This window comes from Anoplopoma fimbria, chromosome 13, assembly GCF_027596085.1.
Source record: "Anoplopoma fimbria isolate UVic2021 breed Golden Eagle Sablefish chromosome 13, Afim_UVic_2022, whole genome shotgun sequence".
In the NCBI taxonomy this organism is placed as follows: domain Eukaryota; kingdom Metazoa; phylum Chordata; class Actinopteri; order Perciformes; family Anoplopomatidae; genus Anoplopoma; species Anoplopoma fimbria.
In genome coordinates, this window is record NC_072461.1 from 15,559,616 (window position 1) to 15,571,746 (window position 12,131).

Below are 12,131 nucleotides of genomic sequence, written 5' to 3' on the forward strand. Positions count from 1 at the left end.
CAAAGCACAAAATATCATTCAACACTCAGAATGTGATTTGATACCTAATTCAAAAAAATCTTAACTTGCACTTAATCGATGATATCATAGACACAATATCATCACATATAATAAAAGTGGAATATTTACACTGTGTTAAGATTTATTATAGTAGCCTAAGTACAATGCATTAAAATATGCAAGAGGAAAAATGTATCATTTCATGGTATTGAATTAAATAATAAATACATAACAGCATCACCAACAACACATTAGCAAAGAGATGTTATAAAACCAAAATGCTTCCATTTGTGTAAAAATGTGACCTCCCCTATTTGTTCTCAATCTTGTTGTGCCAATCATTTAGATCATATCTGCAAAACAATATGTTCATGTCACAATAAAATCAAAACAGTGGCACTAAATGTTTTTATTACCTGAGAGCAAGGTGCAAAACAATCTTAGTTTCCCTACAACAGAATGATTTTCTCTTTGTAATTTTATGCTGACACTTGACACTGAATGTAATATGTTGGGATTTCCATGACCACAAAGGGGATACATGACTGAAACCTGTGTACGTCTCATGAACATTAGAAGATGGCTGCGCACGTGTTAACAAAATACGTTATTGGAAGGAATATCCTTTACATGCAAACAATGAGGGTCACGTTAAATGGAAGACAAACCCTGTGTTTGCATTGGAGATTGTTTTTTAGCCCTATCAGGAAGATTACATATGCAAAGGAATCTGTACGTCAAACAGGCGAGATCCAACATTAATGACCTTTAACCTGAATTGTTGGCTTAAGAGGATTAAAGAGTTAGTCAATTCATCTTTTTGACAAAGTGAAAAAAAAGAGAAATAAAGAAATATGACGCTTGTCCCAATTTGACCTCATTGTGAAATCATCATAGGCACTACTGATGGAATTAAGTTTATAGATAAATCTGGTATAAATCATCTCTTCTCATTCTGACATGAATGTTTTAAACGGTAAGTGAAGTCATGATGGAGTCTAGACACTGGTGGCAGTGACGGGTCGAAAAGCAATGCGGAAGAGCTGGACAGATGTGATATGAAGAACTTCAGATGAGCTCAGAAACACCGACTGGGAAGACTGGAGTTAAACTAGGAGGAGACTCGGGTGTAGGAGGATTGTGTGGATCTGAGGCTTGAATAAATAACAGAAAAGAAAGGCACTGTATCCAAATTTGACAGCAAGGACATGATATTGTGGCTAAAATCAGGTGTAACTGGAGAGTGTACTCCCTCAATCAGCTGAGTGAGTTGAAAGCATCAAAAGAGAGGGGAAATAAATACAGCAGGGATGAAGAATACAGTCTTCCTGATTTAACTTTTGAATAGGTGACCACACATTCAGTGCTGACGGTGCTAATTACTTGCATCATCTGTCAATTTGGAGAGCAGGCAGCAGTGGAAGAACCCAAACACAGATTCCAGTGGAGGAGGTAGCAGAAATAATGCAGTGATTTGTTGAACATGGCTTTCAGGTTTTGAGTCCAAAAGGTAGACGGGTAACAAATCAAAGTAACGCACAAACAGAAAGGAAGACAAACCAAGAAAGCACAAAAAAGTTGGGGTGGTTTATGTAAAGACAGACTAATTAAAAGAGTGAGAACAGGTGAGCAGGAAGTCTGGTGACAGCAGGGTTAACGAGGGACAGAAAGATCAAAACTGGCAAAGGAAACAAGACCCATGTACAGAAGACACGTGTCAGAGGAAAAACATTTGATTTGACAGTATCAGTAACATTTGATCCTCCAGGTCAAACTCATACAGCTTACTTGTTATTAGTTTTTATTTCAACCGGGTTAGTTAATTATTTGCTGCTATCTAAAAGTTTATTTAGATTTTACGGCTATATCAAGTAATAATGAAACTTGACAGCTTGTTGCACTTTCACATTTGAGGAACCTACTGAAGATATACTAAATCATTTATGCAAATAATAATGATTCTCAATGTGAACAGTGGGCTGCACGGTGGTGCAGTGGCTACCACTGTTGCCTCACAGCAAGAGGGGCCGGGGTTCAATTCTCGGGCTATACAGGCCTTCTGTGTGGAGTTTGCACGTTCTCCCTGTGTCAGCGTGGGTTCTCTCCGGGTTCCCCGACTTCCTCCCACAGTCCAAAGACATGCAGCTTAGGTTAACTGAAGACTCTAAATTACCCGTAGGTGTGGATGTGAGCGTGTATGGTTGTCTGTCTATATACGTGTGTCAGCCCTGCGGTAATCTGGCAACCTGTCCAGGGTGAACCCTGCCTTCGCCCCATGATAGCTGTATTCGGCTCAAAAAACTCATACAGCTTACTTGTTATTTGTTTTTATTTCAACTGGGTTAGTTAATTATTTGCTTTGATGCAATGAAAAAGCTATTTTGATTTTACGGCTATATCAAGTGATATCAAAACTTGACAGCTTGTTGCACTTTCACATTTGAGGAACCTATTGAAGATATGCAACATAGTTTATGCAAATAATAATAGTTTTCAATGTGAACGGTGTATGCGTAAGTGCTGAGACAGCAGGGTTAATCAGGACGGGGCATAAAATCAAAACTGTCAAAAGAAAGAAAAAAAGATTAACAGAAGATACGTAACAGAGGAAAAACAATTGATATAACAGTATCAGTCACATTTGATCCTGAAGGTCAACCTCAAACACTTTACTTGTAATTAGTTTGGATTTCAACCGGCTTTGTTAATTATTTGCTGCAATGAAAAAGTTTATTTGGATTTTACGGCTTTATCAAGTAATAATGAAACTTGACAGCTTGTTGCGCTTTCACATTTGATGAACCTATTGAAGATATGCTACATTTGTCATCTGGTAATAATTATCAAGGTGAACAGTGTATGCATAAATATTTCTTTGCAACGTAAATAATGTGCCCTTATTTGAAAAAATGCTCTTATTTTGAGCTCAACAGTTAATTATTGACAAAACAATCTGTAGTCAAGGTCAACTTAATTATCATAACAAGAAGTTTGAAAAAAAGAATAGAAAAGACAATTTTGTGATAGAAATAAAACATTTTATTGATATAGTCATATTTTGACAATGAAATTATATAAAAATATGAATTAATATTATTTTTCTTTTTACAAAATTTGAGATTTATTCCAGATTTACAACATCAAGGTGGCGAAAAACAATATATATATAATATATATATATGACAAAACACTTTGTGCTGAACTGAGAGCAAAAAATGATTTGTCATTGACTGTCTTCACCGTAAGGTTACATGCTTGCCTTTATCCTTATTTAACAATCACAATAAAAGTGCAGTTATTCAGTGAAGTTTCCCACATTCTTTCACACCTCATATATTTACCTTAACATCTCATCACATCTTATCTGACACATGCTGTACAACATTTACATATGAAGGACGAGAGAGTTGAATGACGTGACCAAGGTTCCTGGATGGGCTTCGATCGGTCCGGCTACAAGTCTAAATTAAGTAGATGCTACTCAAAGTGTTTTCTTTCTCACAGTCACTCAGTAGCTTGTATTTGGTGTTTTCTTCCTGCTTTCTTGGAGCTTACATCAGCCCAGAGACACGCCTCACAACCTGTCCACTGATGGAGTGCTGATCCTGTGTCGGCACAGCGGGCAGGTGCCAAACTCTTGTAGGACTTTTGCGGCGCACTGCTTACATAAACACTGGTGGCCGCAAGGCAACGTGATTCTGGCCTCCTTTTCCATGCACACCACACAGCCCATTACGCTGCCTTTACCTGCAATCAAATCAGAGGAATCACAATTACAAGACTGACATCAGGGATTGGTTCTGTCTGGTTTAAAATGGGCAAAACATTTAAATCAGGAAGTGTTTGGTTGGAACTCTTTCTCACCTGCTGGGGCTGTCATGTCAAGACAGGAGATGCATTCATCACTGTTTCCGAGGAGACTCGAGACAGGAATTAAACTGTTGTGGCTGTCAGCATCAGGTGAGGTGAGGTGTTCAGGTGCGGGACAGGACCGTCTGGTGTAAAGCAGCTCCCTTTTCTCTGAGCCTGCAGCACAAAGTATTAAATTATTTCATCTTTTAAAACCAGTTAAATTGAACATAGCCTCGTCAGTGCATTGGAAAGAAATAAGAACAAGAAAAACAGGCTGAACAGCAAACAATACACCTTTGTTGTTTATAGTAAACATACCCAGGAGGGAAATGGCACATGTCTGTCCATAGATGTCTATCATCGCCCAGAGCGGCTGGCTGAGGTCCACTCCTGTCAGTAGCTTGTGCTGCTTGATGTTGCCGCTTGTGACGTATAAGGAGCCTCCATTGGAGAGCCAGAACTCCAGCTCTGAACCAGTTTGGCAGTGGGATTCAGGCACCGGGGCGGCCCAGTGCCCTTGGACGTCAGTGAGGTTGGGGATGGCCATGATGGGCAGAGGCAGAGATCTGTCCAAGGGCGGCACGTTGGTGAAGCCCACACGCAGAGCTCCTTGCCAGTTTAACGAATCTTTCTCAACCCTCAGACGAATCCTCTCCTGGATCTTCGCCGGGCGGCTGCTGAACACCAGGCCGTTCTTGAACGTGGCCCCCGTCCTCTCTGCGAGCCGACCCCCTTGGCTCAGGCTGACCTTGTCTCCCACAGCCAGAGGGTGGAAGGTCAGAGGACCGAGGCAGGACCTGCCACATCTGTGCGATGTCTCTGACCCAACAACTGCAAAGGAGCAAAAACACGGTTATGAATCTAGATGTCCAATCATGTAGATTACATCTGCACTGTAATCACAGCAATGTGTGTGACAACAAGCTGGGAAATTCTCTGTTTACTACCTGAATGCAGAGCAATAAACAATAAACTACTGTACATTTTGTGCAGAATTATGAACTGTCAGGAGTGAACAATAGCAGGAAGACTTTTCCTCTCGTCAGTCTGTTATGAATAAGTGACATTATTTCTCATAATTAAGAGTAGTCCTAACACCATAACACCGTATCTTTGTCATTGAGATGACATTATGGTCACAATGCCAATATCTTCTCTTTATTCTAACAGGATGTTAGTTAATCATTCACGTTATTACAGCGATTAAGTTGTTTCTGAATTACATTTTACAACCTATAAAACCGTAAAAAAAAGTAATTATGAAAGTAACACACACACATGCTTTCATTTTAGAGAAAGATGTGTCATTCACATAAAGATGAATACTTGGAAGTGAAGACTGTAACGAATCATAACTTCAGTTAATTTGACAGAGGACGAGTTGCAGTACGTGATAACCAACTAGCATGGAAAGTTTCTTGCAGATATGACTAATGCAGGTGTAGCATTAAGCAACAACGTACTGCATGTAAAGCATTTCACTCACTGGTGACAAGCTGAGCATTTCCAGTAAAACAGGTAGTTTCTAGTCATCTCCTTTATTTCACACTTTACAGCATAGGATATAAATCCTTAATTCCCACGTGTGGCTTTTCCAAGTCTTCTATCTTGTTTGCTAATCCTCTGTTTTACTCCACTCAACTGATAAAAAAAAGACCAACGTGCAACTGCATCTAACCTAACTAGATTTTTAACACCAATAATCACTTGAACGGAGGAAGTAGTGACTTTCAGTAGCCTCTTAAAAAACTGGAGAATAGGATATTTTCATGATGCACCTATGAATAATTAAAAAAGAGCTATAAGAACTAATTTCAAACTAAAGTCGTATACTTTTGTCATGCAAAATTATAGTAAAAGCTATAAAAGTATAATTTTCAAATTTAAAATGATGAATATTTACTTATTTTTGGTATTAGATTAAAGTAATAATATAAAACTGACTTTGTATTAATTTGGACTACTTAAATCTAACTTGACAAAGTTTGTTTATAACAAAGGATCTTATTGACATTAAAGCAGTATTGTAAATTATATATAAGTCACTGTAAAGACCAAGAACAAATATCTCACCAGAGTTCCCGATTTCACTTTCCTTCACCATCTTGAAGAGGCAGACAGAACTTTACTCTGTGTCTTGATAGAAGATGTGCTCTTGTCTGTATCTTCATGAAATTGTCATTAAGTCGGAGTGTTTGCTTCCTTTTAAATGCAGTGCATGCAAGTCTTCCAAACACAAACATTCCCCCTGCATCACATGGAAAGTGAAAGAGGAGGAGTCAGGGTGGAACCAAAGTTTAGAAACTCAATTAACTGTACTTGCTTGTGTTTACTGTAAAATGGATCTAATATTTCATTGATGATTATCAGTTTCTATTCACATGAATCTAATATTTGAGTGTCCTAAGCCCGATATTGCAATTTTTTATCAGACCCAGACAGCAGGACATATATTGCAATATGACATCTTTTAGGAAAATACAACGGAAAAGTCCCCTATTTTCAAAGTTTCATGGAAAATACCACCAAAGTTTTGGATACCACTCCCCTTACTGACTCAGTGGATTTTTAGGAAACACAAACAATGTTAACTGATGAGAGCATGCAAAGCTCCATACTTCAACATGCCATGGGTTGTTGCTGGTTAATCATACACCAGAGTGTGCACAGCTCTGTCGCCCTCTACAGGACACACACCTCGTCATTTCTTTCGTCTTCATTGGTTGGCAGTCACAACCGCATATCCTGATGAGGAAATCCACTCTGATGTCATCACTCTTGGAAAGTTACTAGCTCTCCTCTCACTATGACCGTCAATCACATGACTTCTCCAGAAATCTCCAGATCCTGTCAACTGACAGACACTGCAGGCCACATCTAAAACGCTTCATCAGATGTAGTTGTCTTTTAACGTGTTTCAGATGTAACAAGCCTACAGAAATATGGGAAACATGTTTAATTACATTAATTAATTAATATACATTTCTTCACAATTTATATTTATTACATCAGAAAATAACATTCTCTACAAATCCTGTGGTTAAAATATGTCAAACGTTACTGCTCAAACTACAAAAACTCATAAATGTACCTACCCCAATTCATAAAGCATAACATTAAGTCATCTAATATTAACATTTGTATGACTTAAATTGCCAATAAAGTTCAAAGCAAGGCATACTAAAACACAACAATGTGTAAAATGTAATTGAGCCCAATAAAACCTCACCTTGTGTTTTCATATGTAATGCTGGTTGATAGTCACATAAATAAATCAAGATGGGGGCTTGATTTAAATACTTGGTGTGGCCCAATACCAACCTCATATCAGGTATTAATTGTCCTTAATAATATAGATAATACCTTTATACATTAATAATACACTTTTACACTCTTACATGTCCATTCAAAGGATAAAATGTGGTATGTTGACACTATTGAAACTGGAAGATTAGGATGAGCGAGGTTGTGAATATTGGGAACTGAATGAGGTAATGCCAGGTTTCGAGATTTAGATTTGATATTTTTTACAACTTTTTGACCATTTCTTTGAGTTTTCTGAATATATATCTAAAGCACTGCATATTAGGAGAAAGAACATACAGATCACACTTTAATATAATGGTGCTTTAACTGACATGAAGTGGTACATATGTAGATTTTGTTACATTTGGGTTATGGATATGTTATGTGCAATACAACAATACAACCCCCCCCCCCCCCTGTGTACTCCAGGCTCAGCTGCCTCTGCTCCACCACACTTGGTCAGACATGGCAGGCCATCAAAAAATCAACTTGTTCCCACTCCACCTGTTCAAAACACTATTAATCTGCTGCCTTCCAATAAAAGGCTTGGCTCTCAGCGAGGAGCCAATGGAGAGGCATTAAAGCTGTGAGACCCAGGCCAATCCCAGGCTGCATTCTAATGTGGCCTATCTTTATCAAGGTGCCACTCCATTTCCAGATACTGCTTATTTATGACCTCTGAGGAGAGAGCCGGCAGGAGGCATGTGTCTTTAGGAGAACACTAAAAATCAGTGACCGCGGGGCTCGTCTGAGACATCAGATATGGGATTATCACAGACCACACTGTGGCTGAGAAGAGGTGAAGGGCGAGAGTGAAGAGTGTATCTGCCTTTTCTGATGTGGTAGCAACTTAGGCAAACACCAGGGACTTTGTTCAGATTGCTATTAGCGTTCTTAAATATCTGACTATCTGGGGACGGCGAGTGTGATCCCAGATCCAAGACATCGGCTGTGGGTGAGAGAACTCCTTGTGGGCCCATCAGCGGTCTGTTTATGCCTGGATCTTATTGGATGTGTTACTGAGACCTGGAGAGAGAGTTACAGTGCTTCCCATGGATCCAAACATCCAGGGGTCTTTTCTGTTCAACAACAGCCTGAATCAATTCCCCTCGGAGCTCAAGGCCCCAGTTTGCCAGTACTCAGTGCCCAACTCATTCTACAAGCTCAACCCGGGCCTAAACAGTCAGCTGCAGGCGGGGACGCCTCACGGCATCAGCGACATCCTGAGCCGCTCCATGATGGGGATGGGGTCCACGGGCACCACCACCCTGCTGTCCGGATACTCCACCATGGGGGGGTTCAGCCCCTCCGTCACCAGCACGTCCATGTACTATAACCGAGACTACAACCCCTCCCTGGGCGGCTTCTCCAAGCCCGGCGCCGAGTGCCCCATGAAGGGTCGGAGTGTGAGCTGCTGGGCGGAGAGCGGCTGTGACTGGAGAGGAGGGAGGCAGCAGTGCACAAACAGTGAGTGTCAGTACTGCAGCATGGACTCAACATCCAACACTTTACAACTTCCTTGTTTCCGCCTCTGAGGAATCAACCAGATGTGTTACCTTGTGTTGGCAGAGTGTCTATTGTCTTTACTCAAGATGACAAATTCAAAATAATGAGAAAAGATACAGAAATATACAGCATATACAACAATCAAGTAGGATGTAAATTGTACTAATTTGAAGTTTGTATTGTTTTGAAAACCAAATAATGCTTAGAATATATACGATAATATTCAAAGTGTTATTTTAAATGTTTAAGTGTACATTTTAAAAGTTATTTCTTATGGGTTTAATCTAAGAAAAAAAATACAAAAACATTGATTTAGAGGGATTTATAATGGTGTGTGGCATTTCAATCGTCAAATCAAATATCTAAAAACAATGATGCTACATTTTATTGGTGATATTTAACGTCTACAAAATTCTATCTATATTCAAACAAAGAGTTTCTAATAAGGGGGTAAACATGATTTAAAAAACAGTATGAAAAAGTATGAAACTGTAAGAACACAAATATGTTATAATTAGCTTTTCTGGCTATGCAGAGAACACTAATGTCCTATCCAAAGTATTTCAGTGGGTAAATGAAAAATCTAAATGCCGCAGTGCTTTTTCTTGACCATTGTTTTTCTCCCTTAATATTTTCAGGTAATGGTCCTTTGGGGGAGATGACAGGCAGGAAGAAACACACCAGACCAACATTTAGTGGACATCAGATATTTGCTCTGGAGAAAACATTCGAGCAGACAAAGTACTTGGCCGGGCCTGAGAGAGCGAGACTGGCTTATTCTCTGGGCATGACTGAATCCCAAGTCAAGGTAAAGATTACAGTACATTTACATTTAAACTTTTGAAATGATGCTTTTGTGTGAGGTTCGGGTTAGCCTTACATCTTATATGTATAAAAACATATTGCTCCACTGGTTTTATGTTTTCCTTTATATATTAGTTTTTTTCCCCATAAGTGCCAAAAAAAGCCTGAGACCTTTAATCTGTGCCGTCATCACGTCAGAAGGACACAGTGACACAGACAGATATCTACTAACCATCATGCAGAAATGGGCATCAGTGGGGTGATCTGAACATGCTTGTAAACAAGAAGCACATTTCAGGCAGCATTCCTGTCCCCCCCTCTGTGTTGTGTTTAGGTCTGGTTTCAGAACCGACGCACCAAGTGGAGGAAGAAGAGCGCGTCGGAGCCGAGCTCCACGCAGGCCAGCCTCGCAGGGCAGAGCGGCGAGGCCTCGGAGAACGAGGTGGAGGACGAGGAGTACAACAAGCCTCTGGACCCCGACTCTGACGACGACAAGATCCGGCTGCTGCTGCGCAAACATCGCAGGGCTTTCTCCGTCCTCCGCCTCGGGCCTCACGTCTGACACACTGCTGCTCCTCAGCAGACTTGCATGCTGCAACGAGAGTCACTGGTTTTGTTTTGAGTACAAAGCTGAATTTAAGCATGTTCAGAATAAGGTCATTTGTGGTCATCCAACAAAAGAGTATCAAGTGTTTCAGTAGACAAACAGGCTGTAAAGATTAAGCTAAAAAGACGTTTACTTTTATATGTTACTGTGTCTCTGGCCTGTTAAATGTTACACTATGTAGGGGGGGTTATGATATATACACCATTTTGTAAAGATCTATGAGAATAATATTATAAAAACTGCATGATGCTATCGGTAATAATACTAATAAAAAACAGTAACCTGAAGTTTTCATTTGTTCTCTCTTCGAACAGTTAAGAGTATTTATTATTTTGTGATTATTTGAATTTTCAAAAGGAAACCACAGAAAGTGCCATGTTGAAACAGCTTAAATAACCCAGAATAAATGCAAATGTTTTAAGGCCCACTATAGAAGAAAAATCAACAAGAATAGGTGGAAAATATCCTTTGCCTGTCAATCAAAGCTTCAGAAAATACATTTTAAATGGAAAAACGGATAAATCGGCAGGTAAAGTAATTTTTTGAACTATTTAAAAGGAATTAGCTTTTAAAACGAATTTAATAGAAGAATTGAATCTAAGATAAAAAAAAATGAACTAAATGAGACATTCTGTGATAATGTGGGCTATATGCATTCATGGCTGAGCCCACATGTTATTTATTCCATATTATATTATTATGATTTCTTATTCTGCAAAATGCTTAAATTGAATGTTGACTAAAATAACTGCAAGTTGACAGCTTTGTCTTTCGTTATCGTATATTTAATAGTTAAATACATTGTCTAAATATTAGCAATGCTGTACAATAAATTATGTGAATCATTTATCAGGCTTGAGCAATGGCTCAAGTTCCACCAGTTTATTTTCTGTCAAGTGACAGTTAGAATGAAACTGCAAGCAAAAAGGCACAAACGCTGAAGACAGGTGCAAAAGGCTAAAGGTCAAACCCTGTGTGATTTACCAGTGTGGTGCGGCTTAATTGAAGACAATGACCCCCACAACCCACATCAAGATAAAATCAATACCAACAGTCCTGCTCATTCACCATAGAGGCCCAGTGGGTTAAGCCTCCGCATTGTTCTGACATCTGGCCAGATGATTCTGTTGAAGACAATTTTTCTTTAATTGCTCACATCAAATATATTAAAAGACTTCTGTTAGTATCATACATTGCAAATTTGGGCATTATGTAAATGTTGCTCAAGTCCACATTGGAGCTATGATAATACAAATATTTAAAATTGATCAAGCATTATAAAATGTTTGTGATTTATGAATTTTCGGAAGGCAATCCATGTTTTAGTCTCCCGACAACCTGCTGCTACTGACTACTGAACCTACCAAAACAGGAAATCTAATAAAGGATAGAATAAGTCTCTTGATTTGTAGACTCTTGAAGACTTTCACTCCGAGCAAAATGTCCTAAATAGCCATCTCATTCCAGCTTTAGACGGCAGACTTAACACCTCCTCTGTTTTATATGCCATTTTTCTTCTGCCACAAAATAAGTGCAGCTTAACTCCTGGTTGAATTCTATGGAAAATGGATGCTCAACACAGACAAATAGAGTTCACTCGGGGTCAATGTCCATGTTGAATAAATCTGATGCAAAAGTCAACATGATTGAGTTTTTGCAATCTCATGTCAAAATGACATGAACATGTAACAACTAGATATAATCATCTTTGTTTCACTTAAGGACACTCGTCAAGATCCAAGCCTCTTTTCTCAGTAACAGATAAAGCCCAGCATGGACAAACTGGGACAAGCAAAACATTACCCAACCATTCAGGTTTAGCAGCTTCACTAGGTTAATAGGTTCTATGATCTTGTCTTTTAAGTAACATTTCCCAAAGAGGTGTGACTCATATTAACTGTAGAGCATCTATTAGGGTTGTTCCAAAGAGCCAAAGCTGTCAGTTCCAAAATCCCTGCCATGTGTTGCAACATGTCTTGCATATACACTGCTGGTGAAGCCAATAAACAACAGTGGGACAGATTAATGAAGATAATATTTTATTTACAAAACTGAA

The 12,131-nt window shown here is 39.1% G+C and overlaps 2 protein-coding genes across 2 annotated transcripts; one reads left to right on the plus strand and one right to left on the minus strand.

The window, feature by feature from the left end:
• Positions 1 to 3,022: 3,022 nt before the first annotated feature.
• LOC129101609 (E3 ubiquitin-protein ligase NEURL3-like) lies at positions 3,023 to 6,040 on the minus strand. The gene is made up of 4 exons (XM_054611487.1): positions 5,926 to 6,040; positions 4,171 to 4,683; positions 3,865 to 4,026; positions 3,023 to 3,747 (listed from the first exon to the last, which is right to left on the minus strand). Exons 1-4 carry the CDS (start codon positions 5,954 to 5,956, stop codon positions 3,575 to 3,577), a joined length of 879 nt encoding a protein of 292 aa, XP_054467462.1. The 5' UTR covers positions 5,957 to 6,040; the 3' UTR covers positions 3,023 to 3,574.
• A 1,810-nt stretch (positions 6,041 to 7,850) lies between these two features.
• Positions 7,851 to 10,255, plus strand: nkx6.3 (NK6 homeobox 3). The gene is made up of 3 exons (XM_054611635.1): positions 7,851 to 8,625; positions 9,303 to 9,472; positions 9,803 to 10,255. Exons 1-3 carry the CDS (start codon positions 8,211 to 8,213, stop codon positions 10,028 to 10,030), a joined length of 813 nt encoding a protein of 270 aa, XP_054467610.1. The 5' UTR covers positions 7,851 to 8,210; the 3' UTR covers positions 10,031 to 10,255.
• The last annotated feature ends 1,876 nt before the right edge of the window (positions 10,256 to 12,131 follow it).